Source organism: Bos indicus x Bos taurus, chromosome 24 (genome assembly GCF_003369695.1).
Source record: "Bos indicus x Bos taurus breed Angus x Brahman F1 hybrid chromosome 24, Bos_hybrid_MaternalHap_v2.0, whole genome shotgun sequence".
In the NCBI taxonomy this organism is placed as follows: domain Eukaryota; kingdom Metazoa; phylum Chordata; class Mammalia; order Artiodactyla; family Bovidae; genus Bos; species Bos indicus x Bos taurus.
Genome location: NC_040099.1, coordinates 25,778,328 through 25,798,854, shown reverse-complemented (window position 1 = coordinate 25,798,854; position 20,527 = coordinate 25,778,328). Strand labels below are relative to the sequence as shown.

Below are 20,527 nucleotides of genomic sequence, written 5' to 3'. Positions count from 1 at the left end.
AACTTATGGTTGCTGAAGTGAAGAATGAGGGGGACAGAATAGAGTTTGAGTTCAACATGTACACACTGCTATATTTAAAATTGATAACCAACAAGTACCTACTCTATAGCACAGGGAACTCTGTTCAATGTTATAGAGCAGCCTGGATGGGAGGGGAGTTTGGAGGAGAATGTATACATATCCATGTAAGGCTGAATCCCTTTGCTGTCCACCTGAAACTATGGCAACATTGTTAATTGGCTATATTCCAATACAAAATTTAAAAAAAAAAATTTTTTTTTAAGAACTATCATATGCCAACCCTGTATTGTACCCATTTTGTAGCAGCGCCTTAGGTTTGCATGATCCATTCACATTTGCAAAGTGAGTTTACATCTTAGCTCTCAGAGCCTTGCCATCAAGAGATGACTCTACAGAGTTGTAATTTATGAAGCTCTGCTTACCTGTAGTTATTTGGTTGAAGTTAAGCTTCCCTGGTAGCTCAGCTGGTAAAGAATCTGCCTGCAATGAAGGAGACCCTGGTTCAATTACTGGGTTGGGAAGATTCCCTGGAGAAGGGATAGGCTACCCACTCCAGTATTCTTGAGCTTCCCTGGTGGCTCAAGACAGTAAAGAATCTGCCTGCAATGTGGGAGACCTGGGTTTGATCCCTGGGTTGGGAAGATCCCCTGGAGGAGGGCATGGCAACCCACTCCAATATTCTTGCCTGGAGAATCCCCATAGACAGAGGAGCCTGGTGGGCTTCAGTCCATGGGGTCACAAAGAGTCAGACACAACTGAGCATCTAAGCACAGCACAATACAAGAATCCTCACCTGCCACCCAAGATGACTGTTAGGGGGCGCTGCAAGTATCCCGCTTGGCGTCGTTGAAGGGCTTGCAGTGGCTGACCTGGGGCAGCCCTGTGCTTCAGACTTGCTCCTGATGTCTGTGGCCCCTGTGGAATCCTGGATGTCCATCACGTGGCTCCTGTTTTCCTGCCGTCAGTGCCAGAGTTGTTTGGTTGCTTCACTCTGCTTGGGCCTGTGTCCCTGGGTGCCAGCACTTCACGAAACACTGCCGACCTTAGCAAGAATGGGGATATGGAGGAACCTTTTCAACAGTCTCTTTCCTTTTGGAGAATCTTATAGAATTCATCAGCCAATATTAGCAAATGACCTTTTTCCAAAATAATATTAACAAAGTTCCCATTGTGTTTTCTGCAGTGTCTTGGTGATCCTTTTTTGTGCAGCTTACCTTCAGGCAGTCCAGCTTCTCTTGAGTTTTGTAGCCTAATTTTTATTTCTGTGGCTCTTAAACCTGAGGATGCACATTCCTTATGACTTCTCAGACTGTCCGCTGAGAGGCTTAAGTGTTCTGATTAATTACTCTCCAATAATACTGTGGCTGTCTTCTGGAACTTCTATTTCCATCTACCTATTTAATTTTGGTTGGTGTTTTCAGTAGGAGTTATGACCGTATCAAAAGATGATGTGTGCTACCTTGAAAAATAATGAACCATGTTTTCTTCTCAAAAGTACCTTATTCTTTTTTTTTTTTAGAAACAGTTTATTCTTTATCATACAACTTTAGAATGAGAGTGATCTTAAAGATTAAGTCAAACCTTATTTTACAGATAAGGAATGAGAGGCACAGCTAAGTGAAATAATTTTCCAGTATTCACCTAATTGAAATGTCGATGAGAACAGTAGAAGAAACATTCTCAACTTTGTCATGATTTACTTTAACTGATTATCCATGTGCATCAGTTGTTACGGATATTTGACATGACACGTGAGCCACCATCCTACTTTGAATGGTGTCTAATTTTAACAATAGAAAACAGAAAATTCCTTAAATGAGATCACACAAAGCATTCCATCGTGAAATGTGATTCTTACCACTGTAGCTCTGTCTTGGTTATAAGTATAATGTGGGAAAACATTGAGCTAAGTTCAAGCTTTAAAATTCCAGCCATGAAATTCAAAAATATTTGTGACTATCGAAATGTATCATTTACTGGTAAAATTATTAAAAGGCAGGAAAATTTAGTTCAAGTGTATAATTGGAATTTTTTAATGGTAACTATAAATAAATATTGCTGTATGTTAGCCACTAATTTTTGTGTGCCTAAACTGCCACTTAATACAAAATAATAATCTGATTGCTTGAACCAAATACTCATATGTTTATTTAGTTTATTTGGATACGTTTTAAACTCTATGGGATTAAATTAACGTGCTTTTGTGAAAACCTATGAAAGTTCTACTTGCCTTCCTGAAACTGTCTTTCCGCTCTAATTTTCCTTTGCTTTGAGAGAAGAAAACCAGAAGTCAGTCACCTTATCAGCTTTGTTTTCACTTTTAGCTGTTTCTAACCAAAAGAAGAGTATTGCTCCTAACAACCAACAATATCCCCCAGATTTATTTATTTGTTTTTTAGTTGAAGGATAATTGCTTTACAGAATTTTGTTGTTTTTTGTCAGACACCAACATGAATCAGCCATAGGTGTACATATGTCCAGCAAATTTAAAGCACTTCCATTTAAGGCATTGTTTTTTTTTAAAAAAAACTGTTATTATTAAATATTGATAACATGCCAAGAAACAACAGGATGTAAGGTAGCTTTTCTCTATGAGTTCTTGTTGGGTGACTTAAGTTATCCTAGAAAGGTTAACTTGAAATTTAAGGGAAACTAGATTGAAAGCTGTAAGACAGGCTAAGAGCAACTCATAAACCTCCCAGGTGAGTAGGCAGGGGTTGGTTGCCCTTGCACACATGCCTGGGGTGCGTTACGGAAATAAGGAGGATTCCAAAGTAGCTGTGAGACAGTGATAAACAGAGGGGCTTTTAGGATAGTTTCAAGAAATTTAAAAACATTCCAAACATGCCTGTTATAAGAACATATATACTAAAGCAGAAATTAAGCTTAAAAGAGTTATAGATATTATAGTTTATCCAGAGTTCAGAATTAATTTTCTCTTTTCTAACAGATATGCCAAATTTGAAGATATAGACAATTGGATCTCTGTGAATTCTGCCACCTCTGAAATTAAACTTGTGAAGATTCCTGATTATGAATCCAGATATGTCCAAAATGGTACATACACTGCAAAGATTGTGGCTATAACAGAAGGTAAGTTATTAAAGAAACATCTTTTCTTGGTTATATGTATTTAGATTTTATTTTCCAACCACGGAGACCTTTGTTTTGGCCTTATAGAAAGGTCACATGGGTAAACCTTCACATTTCTACATATTTAGTGGATTAAAAGACATTACTTGATCTGAGTATGAAAGCACATCTAAGATAAGAAGTGTCCTAATTTGGATACCAGTTCTCCTTATGAAATTGACTAGAGAATTCAAACCATGTTCATTTTGAGCAGTATGACCAGAATGTACTTTTTTTTTTTTTCCTATTTTTAAGAATATCCTAGAAAAACCATCACTGGCACTATTGTTATCAATGTTGAAGATGTCAATGACAATTGTCCCACACTGGTCGAACCTGTGCAGACTGTCTGTGACTATGTGCCGTTCGTGAACGTGACCGCTCAGGACCTGGACGGACCCCAAAACAGCTGGCCTTTCAGTTTCTCCATCATTGATAAACCAGCTGGAATGGCAGAAAGATGGAAAATAGTACGCCGAGAAGGTCAGCAAAAATCACTAGACTATATATTTAAATATATATTTATATTTAACTTATATTTAAATATTTATATTTAAACATGATAGAAATCTATTTGCAAAGCAAATAAAATCTTCATAATACAGTTATTTATTTGCTTTGCATAAATTGTATTTCCAATACAGTCAAGTTTATAAAATGAAGTTCTGAACCTCAGGCGTAGTGTCTTTGATCTGCCTAATGATAAATAATCTACCTGGAGGGAAAGAAGAAAAATAGATGTCTAATACCTCTCTCTTTTTTTTTTTTTTAATTTTTATTTATTTATTTGACTGCGTCAGCTCTTAGCTACGGCATGCAGGGTCTTGCTTGTGGTGCGTCGACTCTCTAGTGATGGCGCAGGCTCAGTAGTAGTTGTCCGGCTTCCCAGGTGGTGCTGGTGGTAAAGAACCCGCCTGCCAATGCGGGAGACATAAGAGACATGGGTTTGGTCCCTGGGTTGGGAGGATCTCCTGGAGGAGGGCATGGCAACCCACTCCAGTATTCTTGCCTGGAGAATCTCATGGACAGAGGAGCCTGGTGAGCTCCAGGCCATGGGGTCACAGAGTCGGACACGAGTGAAGCGACATCAGGCGCGCACACGCACGCAGCAGTTGTCGTGGGCTGGATCCTAGTTCCCAGACCGGGAGTCAGACCCACGTCCCCTGCATTGCATTCTGGATGCTTAACCACTGGACCACCGCGGAAGTCCCCTCTAATATCTTAAAAGTAGCTGGGTATTCCCCAAATCACTCTTGAAGTAGTTGTCTCATAAGCTTGAGGAGTACTTTGCCTTTCTAAGCACAGTAATCCTAGTAGGTGCCTTCTAAAAATATTGAGGTATGGTAATGATGATTCCATGAAAAATAACACTGGTGGAGTATATACCGTGTGTCAGACACTCTGCTAACCCTTCTTGTGCTTTATCACATTTATTCCCTACCCCATACCATCATTCCCCGATCACAGCCGAGAGAACTTTGACTTAAGTAAAGTTAGGTAGCTTGTCTGAAGTCACAAAGCTGGTGAGTGATGGACGTTAACGTTGAAAGGAAGCTGTCTGTCCTCCTGCCCCCATGCCAGAAGGATGTAAGCATGTATCCAAATCTTGCGACATACTCCCTTACTGACATGTTCTTTTGGGTTTTGAATGCTGAAAAATAATCTCTAGAAGACTCTCTTGTTTTAAACAGTTGGTATTCATTTCAGAAGGTTTTAAATATAATACCCCAATTTTTCTTAACTTATAAGTTTACTGGTTTTTTCAGTTCAGTTCAGTTGCTCAGTTGTGTCCGACTCTTTGCGACCCCATGAATCACAGCACATCAGGCCTCCCTGTCCATCACCAACTCCCGGCGTTCACCCAAACTCTCGTCCATCGAGTCAGTGATGCCATCCAGCCATCTCATCCTCTGTCATCTCCTTCTCCTTCTGCCCCCAGTCCTTCCCAGCATCAGGATCTTTTCCAATGAGTCAACTCTTCTCATGAGGTCACCAAAGTATTGGAGTTTCAGCCTCAGCATCAGTCCTTCCAAAGAACACCCAGGACCGGTCTCCTTTAGGATGGACTGGTTGGATCTCCTTGCAGTCCAAAGGACTTGCAAGAGTCTTCTCCAGCACCACAGTTCAAAAACATCAATTCTTCGGCACTCAGCTTTCTTCACAGTCCAACTCTCACATCCATACATGACCACTGGAAAAACTATAGCCTTGACTAGACTGACCTTTGTTAGCAAAGTAATGAGCATAAAGCCATAGAGAGAGAGAATTATAAAGGATGTTTTTACAACAGTTGAAAAGTTTGAATATGGATTATATGTTAGATATTATTATATCAGTAATTAATTCTTAGAAGAGCTTAATATCCTTTGGTCTTAGAAGGTATATGCTGAAGAAAGTCATGAGATCTGCAACTTACCTTAAAATAGAGGAGTAGGATGGGGAGGGAAATGGGAGGGAGGTTCAAAACGAAGGGGATATATACATACCTGTGGCTGATTCACGTTGAGGTTTGACAGAAAACAACAAAATTCTGTAAAGCAATTATCCTTTAATTAAAAAAAAAGTGTGCTTGTAGAGAGATAGTATTGTTATAAAATGTAAACAATTCATGAAGAGTATATCAAATTCATTGTATCAGTAATAGTCTTTCAAGTTTTCTGTAGATTATGTTTCAAAATCTCAAACATACCACGTTGGGAACAAAAAGGATGGAACAAGATTGGCCCATTGTTGAAAATTAGTTGACTCATTGGAAAAGACTCTGATGCTGGGAGGGATTGGGGGCAGGAGGAGAAGGGGACGACAGAGGATGAGATGGCTGGATGGCATCACTGACTCGATGGACGTGAGTCCGGGTGAACTCCGGGAGTTGGTGATGGACAGGGAGGCCTGGTATGCTGCGATTCATGGGGTTGCAAAGAGTCGGACACAACTGAGCAACTGAACTTAACTGAACTGATTAAAGCTGGAAATGGGTACCATGAGGGTTAATTATGTTCTTTCCTTGATCACCGTTTGAAATTTGCCTTGATAAAGTTCTTTTAAGAAATGGTAGGATAGGAACATCCCTGCTGGTCCAGTCACTAAGACTGAGCTCCTGATGCAGGGAGGCCAGGTTCGATCCCTGCTCAAGGGAACTAGGCCCCACAGGTCCCAACTAAGAGTTATGAAACGCAACTAAAGATCCCAAATTCCGCAATGAAGTTCAGAGATCCTGCAATTAAGACCCAGTGCAGCCAAATAAATAAGTATTTTAAACAGGAAAAACTAAATTTTAAAAAAATGGTCATTTATTGGAAATATCATTTAACCCACCACTTATTTGGCACTGTATCCCAGTAATGGAAAGAGTTCCTAGCATCAGATAGATCACACACATTTGTTAACATTAGTCATCATAAAAGGAAGGTGTGTTCAGAAATGATTCTGTGATCTTCACCTGCATATTTGGACTAATCTCATCGAGCACACTGTGAATTCAATAGAGGAATTATGGAATAATAAAACTAACTGGAACAAAATATGATGAGCAATTAAAGAATGTTTCTGTAGACTCAGAGATACAATGAACAAACTGATGGTTACCACTGTGGGAGGTGAGTAAGGAGGAACCAAACAAGGGTAGGGGATTAAGAGGTACCATCTGCTATGTTAAAATAAAGAAGCTGCAAGGATATATTATACATCACAGGGGTTATAGCCAATGTTCTACAATAACTGTAAATGGAGTATAACCTTTAAAAAGTGTGAATTGCAGTGTTGTATACCTGAAACTTATATAATATTGTAAATTAAATATACCTCAATAAATTGAAGAAAAAAAAAGAGAGAGAATGTCTCTGAACTTTAATCTTGCCCCTTTCTTGGTAACCACTCACTTTATTTCCTTTATTTTCTTGTCCCTTACAGATAACAACGTGCTACTACAACAAACCAAAAGACAGCATGGGACAAGTGAAATTCACTTCCAGATCGCAGATAGTCAAGGCTTCAGCTGTCCTGAAGAGCAGATCCTTAGGCTCACAGTTTGCAATTGTGTGGAAGGCAGCGGCTGTGTGAATATGTGGGCTGACTCCTACGTTGGCTTGGGGCCTGCAGCAATTGCACTCATAATTCTTGCCCTTCTGCTCTTGCTACGTAAGTATTTTAAAAGCTGTACGTTCCCTTTCGGGGGCCTTCCCAGGTGGCTCAGTGGTCAAGAATCTGCCTGCCAAGCATGAGAGTCGGGTACAATTCCTGAGTCAGAAGGATCCCCTGGAGGAAGAATGACAACCCACTCCACTATTCTTGCCTGGAAAATCCCATGGACAGAGGAGCCTGGTGGGCTACAGTCCATGGGTCCGTGAAGAGCTGGACATAACTGAGCACTTCCTCTTTTAGTAACTTCTAGTGTTTTTAGGATTTTGTTACTATGGTACTCATTGATTTCTTTAGTTTTTCTGTAATCACACTAGAATGCTATTGAGGGTGAGAAGGGAAGCAAGAATTGATCATTGCTCAATTCACCAAAAGTTATCAGAGCTCTCTTCAGAATTTTGTTTTATAAAAATGTATCATTTCCTGATTTCGGGAACCAAGAGTATTAGACATACGTTTCAACCTTGTGGGTGTCCCCACTTTGTTAAGCTCTGTGAGGGAGGTGGGGTATCTGTTCTTCCACACACAGTGCCTTGTGCGTGGAAAGCTCTCAGAAAAGACTTGTTGCGTGGTACAAGGTTATTTTACAAACTCATCTGATTCCCAGCAGTTCTTGTTTTTCGCACACTTGACTTGTCAGAGCTCCACCTCCCAACAGGCTCCGCTTTGCTTGCCCCTTCCCCTGCACCAACAGGAGCCAGACCCTCTGAGCACTTACATGTTTCCCAGCAGTGACAACCAGCCCGTCCCTTCCTGCCTGCCCTCCAGTGCCTTCCAGTGACTTTGGGTTTCCTTTCATGGAAGAACAGAAGACTGCAACCTGGGGTCACATGGAACCACTCCACTTGCCCACTGCCCATGGGCAGACCACCACCTCCAAGGCAGCCTCCGCTGTTTCTCTGTTAGAAGAGGGTGCGTCCAAGCCATTAGTAGGTGTGCAGCTGAATACACAGCACTCAACAGTTTGCAGTGCACTTTTACATCATCATCTGCATTTAGTGGGTTAAAATACTGACCTGATGATAATGACTTGTCTCAGCTGACCAACCTGGGATTCCTTGCACTACCGTCTCACCTCAGATTTCCCAGGGTTTAATGGGGGTGCTTAGCACATGGCAGACACTTGATAAACATTTGCTATCTTCAGTCCTTTTATTACACACAGTAACCATAGTCGGTGAAAGTATTAGTCACTCAGTTGTGTCTGACTGACTGCAACACCATGGACTGTAGCCCGCCAGGCTCCTCTGTCCATAGAATTCTCCAGGCAAGAATACTGGAGTGGGTAGCCATTCCCTTCTCCAGGGGATCTTCCTCACCCAGGAATCGAACTTGGGTCTCCTGCAATGCAGGCAGATTCTTTACCTTTTAGGCCACTGTGGAAGCATATGCTAAAAATTAAAGTGGTTTTTTAAAAAATTAAGCTATTAAATTGATTTTGATGATTTGGATAGTGTCAAATCCAGTCTTGATGTCCCACTGAGTGACCACAGACAGTGACCACAGTCTGTGATGGACAGGAACTCTGAATCTGTAAGACTCCCTCATCCTGCTTTTAGGCTTTGGTATGACTCACCCAAAACAGACTTGGTGAGTTTGGATCAGGGGAAGAAAAGAAAAACAGAAAAATAGGGCTATAAGTAAGTGAAGACTGAACTCTAGAAAGTGATATGCAAATTCCAAAACTATGCAAGATAAATTCAAAAATCGGTCAAGACTAACCTTCTCTGTGCTGGATTTTGTTTCTGTGCAGTTATACCACTTATGCTGCTGGTGTGCCATTGTGGAAAGGGCGCCAAAGGCTTTACCCCCATCCCGGGTACCATAGAGATGCTGCATCCATGGAACAACGAGGGGGCGCCACCTGAAGACAAGGTCAGATAATCCAGTGTCAGTGGAGCGTGTCCTCTTTCCTGCTTTAAAGGAGTCTCTGACATCATAGGTCATGAGCGCAAACTAGTTCCTACAGATTTCATTCACATGCCTTTGTTAAATACAGCCTACTTTGTATCTGTTGCCAGGGCAGCGTTGAGGTGGTTTTGCTCTACTGCCACAGGTCCTGAGTTACAGAGAACATAGACAGAGGGTCAGGTAGTGATGCCGGGAATGTAGAACAAAGGCTAAAGTGAGCAAGAGTGTGTAGGGGTTCAGGTAGGAAGATTTGTCCCACTATTTAAACGGGCAATCTTTCATAACCAGGTGCTTCTCCATTTCCAGTCCACACAATACATAAGGTCCGCAGAGGTACACCCACAGCCCCCGTGACAGTTGTAAAATGTTGCAAAATCCCCTTCCCTACCTACTTACTGGCCGTCCCAGGTGGCACTAGTGGTAAAGAACCTGCCTGCCAATGCAGGAGACAGAAGAGATGTAGGTTCGATCCTAGGATGGGGAAGATCCCCTGGAGAGAGAAATGGCAACCCACTCCAGGATTCTGGCCTGGAGAGTCCCATGGACAGAGGAACCTGGCAGGCTACAGTCCATGGGGTTGCAAAGAGTCGGACATGACTGAAGTGACTTAGCACACAAGAGAATCAGAAGATAGAGCAGAGATCTTCAGAAGACTCAAAGAGGAGTCATTCAGACAAAGTTTTTACTAATTTGCCTTGGGCAAATATCTTACTCCCTTCATATGCTTGGACTTCCCTGGTGGCTCAAATGGTAAAGAATCCACCTGCAATGCAGGAGACCCAGGTTTGATCCCTGGTCAGGAAGATCCCCTGGAGAAGGAAATGACAACCCACTCCAGTATTCTGGCCTGGAGAATTCCATGGACAGAGGAACCTGGCGGGCTACAGTCTGTGGGGTCGCAAAGAGTCAGACACGACTGAGGTGACTAACACTCTCGCCAGCTCACTTAGCTCAGACGGTCGGCGTACTGACCGTCCCTGACTCGATGGTATGTGCTCTCACAGGTGGTGCTGCCTCTTCTGGGGGCGGATGTCAGAGATGGGGCCGCGGTAGGCGCTGGGGCAGGCCGAGGTGTGACGGCCAAGGAAGCCATCGTGAAAGGAAGCAGCTCTGCCTCCTTTAGCAAAGGGCAGCAGGAGATGTCCGAGGCGGAAGGCCGCTGGGAAGAATACAGAAGCCTCGTCTCAGGCGGGGCCACCCAGGTTACTGGGACGACTGGGGCCATGGTGACCTCGGACACCTTCAGGACCACGAGAGCCACGGGGGCAGCCAGAGAAGTGGCCGGAGCTCGAGCAGGCGCAGTGGCGGTGAACGAGGAGTTCCTGAGAAGTTACTTCACTGAGGTAAGCGTTGGTTTCTCTGTGTGGGAGAAGTTGCATCTATATGTGAATGTGATGTTATTAGGGAAATCATTCTCTTGGGTCTAAATGGGACTGTGTTCCTTTGAAGAGGGTGCTTAGAGGCACTGAGGAAGGAGAGATGAGAACAAATTGGTTCATTTTGTGGTGGTGACAAGTGACCTCACAGGTTTGCTTCTCACCAGGGCGTATTTCCCACAGTCATGCTTTTGCCATCCAGGGCAGCTCTGCTCAGCTTGTGCCCAGGAAGCTCCCGTCCTTGGGCTGCAGAGAACAGAGCAACGAGAACCCGGTAATAGCACCCCTAAAGCCACGGCCTTTCCCCACTCACGTGTCGTTGGCCAGAGCAGGTCACATGACCAGGCTGATGTCAGTGGGTCCGAAAGTGCGGTCCTCTGCAGAGCGGGTAGGGTGGGAGGGGAGAGACTACGTAACCTAAAACACACAGTCTACTACGCCTGTTTAAGTGTTTTCTTTTGAAGGCAAGTACTTGGTTCACCATTGTGGCGAGTCACATAAAATTAGGAGGAAAGTTGCAGCAAAGATGATGCAATGCAGTCGGGAAGTTGGTGCCTGGAATTAGGAATTAGAAGCCTTTCTGGAGAACACAATCAGGCTTGGGCATGGGATGGGCAGAGTCAGATTGCTAGGGACCCAGTGGGCTTCTAGAGGCCACTTTATTCCTGCCACCTCCTTTCTACATGGCCACAAAGTACCTGAGTACTTCCCTGCTTTCTGCTTTCGTCCCACCTGCCCACCCCCAAGTATCAGCTAGACCCCAGGGAGATGGTGGTTTGGTCAGTGTCAAGGAAAAGTGCTTCCCATCCGTTTTCTGTCTCACGGCCAGGCTCCATTCTGGTACCCTGTTTGTTTTATTTCAATATCTTTTTCCCACTCAGCTCTAATCCTGCGTGAGTCAATCTTGATTATGTATGTGTGTGCAGCTTTTAATTGGGAAATAATTTCAAACTCCTCTGGAAATTTGCAAGAATAATATAAAGTTTGAACTCCTATGTACGCTTTACTCGGGGCTTCTCGAGTGGTGCTGGTGGTAAAGAACCTATCTGCCAGTGCAAGAGACATAGAGATGCGAGTATGATCCCTGGGTTGGGAAGATCCCCTGGAGGAGGACATGGCAACCCACTCCAGTTTTCTTGCCCGAGAATCCCATGGACAGAGGAGCCTGGTGGGCTTCAGTCTATGGGGTCGCAAACAGTCAGACAACTGAAGCGACTTAGCATGCACACACACACCCTTTGTTCAAATTACCCAAATGTTAGCATTTTGCCACGTTTGCTTTTGCTTGCTTTCTCTCTCACACACACGCACATGCACACATCCTCTTACGTCACCATGGTACAGAGACTTAATGACAGATTCCATGTCTTGGTTTAGCCGATTATCCCAGGAATGTCTTTTATAGCCGTTGTTTTTCCCATCTCAGCCACTCTCGGGTGCTGCTTTCCATTTACTTGTCGTGGCCCTTGTGTCTCCTCTTAATCCGAAACCGTTCCCTCTGCCTTTCTCATCTACTAATACTGTTTTAAGAATACAGGTCAGTAGTGTGGTAGGATGTCCTTCAATTTGTGTTTCTCTGATGTTTCCTTCTAATTAGAGGTTTCACATTCTGAGCAGGAATCGAGAGCATTGTCCTTAAACAAAATGTGTCACTGGTTATATGCCTGTTTCTCTTTCTGTTTCAGAAAGCGGCCTCTTACATCGGGGAAGATGACATGCACACAGCCAAAGACTGCCTTCTGGTTTATTCTCAGGAAGACACGGAGTCTCTCCGGGGTTCCATCGGCTGCTGCAGTTTCATTGAAGGAGAGCTAGATGACCGTTTCTTAGATGACTTAGGATTGAAATTCAAGACCCTCGCTGAAGTTTGCCTGGGTCGAAAAATAGAGATGGATGCGGAAATTCAGCAGAGGGCAAAACCCGCAAGAGAAGCAGACAGGAAGGTGGTTTCACAGTCCCTCTATGAGCAAACCAGGCTTAACTCCGAGAATGCTTACGCCTCAGGTAGCAGCTTTCAGGGTCCCAAGCCTTTGCATGAGGCAGACACAGAGAAGGTAACTCAGGAAATAGTCACTGAAAAATCTGTTATATCCTCTAAGCAGGCTCAAAAGGTCGCTGCACCACTTCCTGATACACTGGCTTCCGGTAGCGTGATAGTGACCGAAACGTCCTATGCCACAGGCGCCACGGGGCCCCCTAGTACAGTGGTCCTGGGCCCCCAACAGTCCCAGGGCCTGATCGTGACCGAGCGGGTCTACGCCCCGGCGTCCACCCTAGGGAACCAGCAGTACGCTAGTGAGGGGCACGTGGTGGTCACCGAGAGGGTCATCCAACCCCACGGGGGCACGTCTGGCCTCCTGGAAGACGCCCCGCCTCTGCCCGATGCTCACTATGTCATGGTGCAGGAAAGAGAGCGCTTCCTCACCCCCAGCTCCAGCCTGCAGCCCCCGCTGGCCGCGCCCAGTGTAGCCTTAGGTCAGAACGTGACAGTGACGGAAAGAGTGCTGACGCCAGCCTCCGCTCTGCAATCTAGTTACCAGATCCCTGCCGAAACCTCGGTAATGTCCAGAAAGACTGTGGCTTCTGCAGCTGGAGTCCCGGGTTCCCTGCCAGACTCAGGCTTAGAGGAGTCTAGTCATTCTAATTACACGATAACCACGTCTTCCACCAGGGTCTCCAAGCAGAGCACCGTCCAGCAGTCCTTCTCCTAAGCAGCCGTCAGCCACACCAGAGTTCAGCCAGCAGTGACTCATGTCCTGTTCTCAAAGGACCTGGCTTTTCAAGAGCCTTGTAGATGTAAGGGGCATGCATCCTATGGGCCTCAAATTTTTCTCAGTCTCTATTACGCAAAGAGCCTCACTGTCTCAGCTTCTAGGATTGCACTTCAGAGATAACCCAGGACTTCCTGAAGGGACAGAATGATGAAGCTGGTCTTAGGTGCCTTTGAGTGACTTATGGCCAAATAATACTCACAAAAAAAGTTAATTAGAGAGTAAATCTGGCTTCTGATTTATCAGATTCACAGTGTCTGTAGTGCATGAGCCTTCTGGTAGAGCCATCCGTGAGACTGAGTGGGTTCTTAGCCTGCCGTGTTAACATTTAACTTTGCTATTCTGTGTTCCATACTTACCTGCACCTAGCAGATTACCAGCAGCTTTTTTATCCAAAGATACTGGTATAGTCTGAATGACCTGTTTTGCTTGTTTGGTTTCTTTAAAACTAGACGCCCTTTAATCCATGTAAGGTTAATTGAATTTTGGGACATGATATGGTAAAACAGTGTGTGTTCTGTGCATGTAAGTGTGTGTATGTGTGTGTGTGTTATATGACCTTAAAAATAGCATCATTCCTTTTCTTTGTCTCTCAGTAATCATGGAAATATTAAATACTTCAAGTTCAGTAGAATAATCCAGGGCGAAATTCATAAATATAAAATCACTTTATTTTTATAGCAATAATAGACTATTAAAAAAACTCAGGATACATTATCTTCTAATTCAGTAAAACACAGTGAACCATATGCACTGTGGTAAGAGCCCTTTTCACAGCTGTATATCCTCAAGTGCCTACCGTGGGTGCCAAGTCAATATGTATACAACTAGGCAAATTTTAGAACCCGCTCTCTTTTTATCTACGATCGCAAAAAGAATATTGGAAGTCCTTATAATTGCTGTAATTTTGAGTTTGAAATTATGATTTATTCCATGTCTCAATGTCATTGGCTAGTTGGCCCTGGCTGACTACGTGGACTATTGAATATTGTAGAGCTGACCTGAATTTCTGCAGCATCTTGCCTTTCTTTCTGAAAAGTGATCTGGATGTTTTGGCCAAATAAATAGATTGTATTTTTATTCCTCCTTGAAGAAATGACCCATTACAAGTTTCAAAGTGTAAGTGCCTATCAGTCATCAATTATATAAATATTCTCCACAACAAAATAATTTCCATAAACTTTAAAGGCTGTAATTTTGTGAATTTTGAGTATATTTTACTAGGAAAATGAAATCTTGAAAAACTCATTTTATAGCACATTTTAAAAAAAATATTGATGACCTGTGTTATGCAAAAGATTTATACTTTTCTACTTCCACTAATATGCACAAAGAAAAAGCAAATATTTTTAGACACCTTAAACCTGTGGCCAAAATGAAGGTCTCTCTTTGATACTCTAAGTTTTGTACTCTCTACTTGCAACTGTTGCTGCTTTTGTCTTTGCGTTATAGACTTAGTAATTATTGTTTGCCAAGTCTGCAACAAGACCATCACTACCATGTGAACTTGTGAATGCGACCTGCATACGCCAAGCAAAACCTGGTCTTAAACTTCCTATACATAAAGTCATCACATTTTCTAGATGATTTTCTTTGTTCCTGAAAAGGTGATAATTTGTATTAGTTTTTACATTTGTTCTACAGAAGAAACATTATATTTGTATGTATATCATCAAAATATTTAAATAAAAAGATGATCTTTGTGCAGCCCTCTGCCTGTATCTTTTTATTGCCCCCATCATATTTTACAAGGAATACAGCCCGTCGTTAGGGAGGAGTCAGGTGTTTGTGGACCTTGGTGTTTTAATTATTAACAGAACTGCTTACATCCTGCTCAGCCAGACTCCCTGGAAGAATATATTTCCCTTCCTAAGTAGGGTAGAACACAGAAGGCCCGTCTGCAACTTGAGTTTCAGATCAATAATGAATAGTATTTTTAGTGTAAATTATGTCCCATAGGTAAAAAATTACCTTTTGTCTGAAATTCAAATTTAACAGGGAGCTAGCTCTGTATTCTATTTGCCAAGTGTGGGAACCTTGTTCTAAGGGGCCGAGGTTTGCTGTCTGCCCAGAAAGTAACAGTGGAGGAACCAGTGGATTTAGCTGAAGAAGTCTTGCATATCTGACCCCAAGAGATGAAATCATTCAACCAAAGTAGAGAGGCTGTTTTAATTGCTTATAGCTTACAAGAGAAAAGATGCGTTTCTGCCTAGACTGAAGTGTCACATCAGTAAGTATTTCATAACACAGGTGCGTCAACACATCGTAAAGTGTGAAGCCTGCTCTGCTGTAACCCCTGGACTCCTATTCCGAGTGGCACATGGGAGCAGTTCTTCATTGATTTCATGAAACGCTACAGACATGCCACTCACCATGACATCAAAATTTACACAGTAAACACTGCTCATCAAGGGTCATCTAGAAATGAGGGGTTTTCACGTAACAGCTATGAGTTAAATATTCCTTAACACAAATTTCTCAGTTTCACTATATTGGTGTATCTAAAATCCTCTGTATGATTATTGATTTTTTGTCTACTTTTTCCATTAATTGTTGAGAGAGGAGAGTTACAGTCACCAGTTGATTGTGGTTTTCCCTATTTCCTCTTTACTTCTGTTTATTTCTTAACAATACTTTGAAACTTGTTACACCTGTGTTGTTAGATACAAATACATTTAGAATTATTGTCTTTCCGAAAAATCGACTCATAGAAGGTCTTCTCTCTGGTTATATTTTTTGTCTTGAATCTACTTTCCCTAATATTAATGTCACCACACCAGCTTTCTGATGCCTATTGTTAGCGTGGTGCATTTTCTGACCCTTCTACTTTATATTTCTATGTGTGATTCTTGTAAATATCATACAGGTAGATCTTGCTTTCTTATGGGAAATTTTAATCTACTTAACAGCAGTTACTCACATGGATGACTTGAAACCTTCCACCTTGGTCTTTGTTTTCTCTTGGTCCCGTCTGTCCTTGTATTTCTTTGCCCCTTTTCTGCCTTCTTTTGTGTTCTGTGTGTTCTAGAATTCCACTCATGGTTCTTCTACTCACCTTTCAACTATACTTCTTTGCGCTTATTTAATAACCGGTTGCTTTTGTGGAAATCTAATTAAAACCAAAATCTCCTGCCAACCTAGAAAAACTCACAAAAATAGAAAACAGTTTTATTATGGAATAAGCACCAAGTCAGAACGTGATGAGCGTCACAGGCAACGCATAAGGAAGCTGCAAAGATGGAAAGAAATCTCTTCACCAGGCAGACACAACTGATTACTACTTGTTCACAAAATAAATGATAGGTTGTCCTCAAGCAAGGCTTACCAGCACCGTTTTCATACACAGCTCATCTTACATTCAACTGATAGCTGAAGTGGCCATTGTGTTTGTTGATGACCTTTATCCAAAGAAATAAAACTTCTAATATCTATGACAGGTAGCTAGTTATGATTTGGAGCCAGGCATCAGGTGGCACTAGTGATAAAAAGAACCCATCTGTGAGTACGGGTAGATGGAGGAAACAAGGGTTTGATCCCTGGGTCCAGAAGATCCCCTGGAGGAGGGCACGGGAACCACTCCAGTACTCTTGCCTGGAGAATCCCACGGACAGAGAAGCCTGGCGGGCTGCAGTCCATGGAGCCACAAAGAGCTGGACACGACTGAAGTGACAGCTGACACACACCCACACACCCACAGAGAAAGAGAGAAAAGGGTCCTCACTTCCTTAATGTTCAAAGAGATGGCTCCCAATCCTTGAGAAAGATACCCCTGCTTGTAAAGCTGGCAAGAGGCTCCCTTAGTTTTGAAAAGATCAATACACCATCTGAAAGGGGCAGAGAAAGAATTAACAATGACAAGTTTTCTAAAGAGGAGTCAGGGAGGGTACATTTCCTTTTTGCATGAGGAAAATCCCATTTTTTCATTTTTAAGATTTCTACTTGCTCTTAAATTCTAGGGCTGCACTGTGAGTGGCAAATGACTAACTGAATAATGCAAACACAGACCATTTTTATCATTGTGGAAAGGTTTTGGGCACCATAGCTCTAGAATTACAGTGCGCATCTTTATTGTAGTCTGCCTTCAAATATTCTACTTCACGACGTACATAAGCTTTGAACTTTCACTTCGTGGATTTTGAAACTCACTAGTCTCTGAGCTTCACACCCATACTGTCATTCAGAGACCCTCAAACGTGGTCTTCCGTCCCCCACCCCTTCCTTGATACACCTCAGTGACTGTTATGCGTTATTGGCGTGAAGATTCTGAAACTCCCTCAAGTCCATTTATGAGTGGAAATGGACTCAAAAGTTCACAGATTACAGAAGCCCCACACACCCAGGAATCAAGTGGAGAAAATGAGGAATATACCTCTTATGAATCCCCACACACCGGGAGTTGTCGATTCTCCAGATGTGCCTTCGTGTTGTCCTCTGCCCTTCCTCGCCTGTTTTAACAACAGATGCTTCACCAGGCATCCTTGCCCCCTGGCTTGTAGATAGGTTTGGCCAGTGCAAGGCATTGGCTGGAGATTGGAGAGGAAGAAAAATAGGATCCGGGCATTTCTTCCCCATCTCCTACTTCCTGCACCAGCCAGGCGTCTCTCTACCACAGCAACTCCCTGTCTGACTTCCCTTCTTCTGCATCTGGAGGCCTGCTGGTGTGACCGTCTCCTCCTCAAATGTCACCAGGCTTCAAGTGCTGGATCATCCTACGAGGATTCCCCCACCTGCCCCACTTTTTGAATTTGATGCACTAAACCCCCATCACATCTGTCTGCTTCCCAAGGGGACACTCACTGACTCAGGATTCAACAACTAAATGATGATTCATTTGTAAAGTCATAAGAAGGACTTCCCTGGTGGTGCAGTGCCGGGGTCCAGCCCCGGTGGATCCAGGGAATTCGAAGCGGGGACGGCGTCGTCGAGGATCAGGAAACAACTGCTTAATTAAACTTTAATTAAGGATATAAAGAGTAATAGAATAAGGATAGCTCAGTGAGGAAATTCAGTGGAGAAAAGAGGCTGAATAATTCAGCCAGAAGGTGAGAGAAAGAATGACATGGGGAGACCAAGTTTCGGTGAACAAGGCCCGCACTTTATTTTCCAAAGTAGTTTTTATACCTTAAGTTATGCATAGAGGATAATGGGGGAAGGGGTAGAGTCATGCAGTAAGCCAGGCTTTCTTCCTGCAGACTTATCATATGCAAAAGTTTAGGTGATTTGCATCATCTTCTGGCCTGGAGGCCTGTTAACATTTTAAGACCCTTTCTTCAGAAAACTTATTTTTCTCTAAAGGTGGTAAGTCAAGTGCCACCCTCCAAAAGCATTAGATAAAGTTGCATAAGGGTCCCAGGTTACAAACATTAAAGCTACTATTTACACCAATTATATTAATCAGTACACTGCCAGGGACACAGCAGGTAAGGGATATGGAGACTTAGCAGCAAACATTGGCCCAACAAGTGAAAAACCCTTCACCAATACAATTTCTAATCAATCTTTTAACTGCTCAAAGGAATCTGTATTTAGACAGTTTAGAACATCTCATGCCTCTCACAGTTGGGAGGCTCTGAGCAATCACATGTGGCCGGAAAAACCTATTCAGGCAGGCTAGAGGATTTCCAAAGGAGTTTGTAGGTTGAAACACTGTCACACCCAGGAATTATTAACTGGAGCTGTAAGCTAACTCTTTCAGAGAGAGGTAGTGGGGGACAGCCCCCCGTAAAGTCAGAGGTGTAGGTGAAAGCACAAAGCAGAAAGTAGGCAGACTCTGGTTTTGGGGGTATATGCTCGAGAATTTCCAGGGAGACTCCTGAGGCTTGATCCCGCCTTTGCGTATGCCAAGCCTCCTTCCTCATGACCTTTGCCACGGGCAGAGCTCGCTCCCCGTAGTCCAGTGGTTAAGAATCAGCCTTGCGATGCAGAGGACTCCAGGGTTCGATACCTGGGCAGGGAACTAAGATCCCACTTGGCGCAGAGCTACTGAGCCTGCAGCCAAAACTGGAGAGTCTGCGCGTGCCAAAATGGGGAGATCCCACATGACACAAAGACCCAGTATAGCCAAACTAATTAACAAAAGATCGTAAGAACTCCTGTTTTAAATTCTATTATATCAGTCATCTTGGACTGCCAATACAAGCACCTCAGACTGGGGAACTTAAACCATAGACATTTATCTTCTCACACACTTCTAGAGGCCAGAAGTCTAATATCAAGATGTCAGCAGGGTTGGTTTCTTCTGAGGCCTCTTTTCCTGGCTTGTAGACAGCTTCCTTCCCCTATATCTTCACTCTGTATGTGTCTATGTCCAAATTTTTCTTATAAGGACCTAGGTTATACTGAATTAGGCCCATCCTGATGACCTCATTTTTACTTAACTATCCCAATTTAACTTAGCTCCACATGTAGTCACATTCTGGGGTTCTAAGAACTAGGATTTCAACAGATGAACTTTGAGGGAACAGAACTCAGCTGGTAACACCCAGTAAACAAACAGCGTGCATGCATGCTCAGGCACTTCAGTCATGTCCAGCTCTTTGTGACCCCATGGACTGTAGCCCGCCAGACTCCTCCATCCATGGGCTTTTCCAGGCAGGAATACTGAAGTGGCTTGCCATGTCCTCCTCCAGGGGATCTTACCGACCCAGGGATCAAGCCCATGTCTCCTGCGACTCCTGAGTTGGAGGCAGAATCTTTATTTGCTGAGCCATCGGGGAAGCAGTAAACAGACTTAGCCTGAAAAGCTGCAGTTTTTTTTCCCATGTAATCCAGGAGTTTCTTCATCCAACTACTTGGTTAATAATTAACACAGATTGCTTGAAACAGTAATAAAATTTAAAGTTGGCTTGAAAGTAGCCTGAATGAAGAGACTGCAGAGTATCTATTGAATCTTTAGAGAAAACTTCAAAGGCAATCAAAGCAAAAGTACACTTGTAATAGGTACAGGTAGGTTCCAGAGTCCAAGACCTACGATTGTTGACACCCCAGTTCAGCGGCATCAGACACGGGCTCTATGTAGAAAATTTCTGCTTCCTCAGAGGTTGTCGCAGCACTACAAATGATTCTTCAGCTAATCAAGGGGAAGCATAATGATGCTCTCCCATGGAAGCCATTCTAAGGATTAATTTTTTTTTCACTTGCTTCTAAGGCTTCTATACAGAGCTCATGGGGCCTTTTTCT

General features: G+C 43.2%; 1 protein-coding gene across 1 annotated transcript in view; it reads left to right on the top strand.

The window, feature by feature from the left end:
- Positions 1-15,055, top strand: part of DSG2 (desmoglein 2) — a 52,864-nt gene extending 37,809 nt beyond the window's left edge. The window contains exons 10-15 of the mRNA XM_027525622.1: positions 2,972-3,114; positions 3,409-3,636; positions 7,063-7,290; positions 9,044-9,165; positions 10,206-10,544; positions 12,263-15,055. Of these exons, the coding sequence (XP_027381423.1) occupies positions 2,972-3,114; positions 3,409-3,636; positions 7,063-7,290; positions 9,044-9,165; positions 10,206-10,544; positions 12,263-13,288 (2,086 nt within the window). The 3' untranslated portion in view covers positions 13,289-15,055. The remainder of the gene's footprint in view (positions 1-2,971; positions 3,115-3,408; positions 3,637-7,062; positions 7,291-9,043; positions 9,166-10,205; positions 10,545-12,262) is intronic.
- The last annotated feature ends 5,472 nt before the right edge of the window (positions 15,056-20,527 follow it).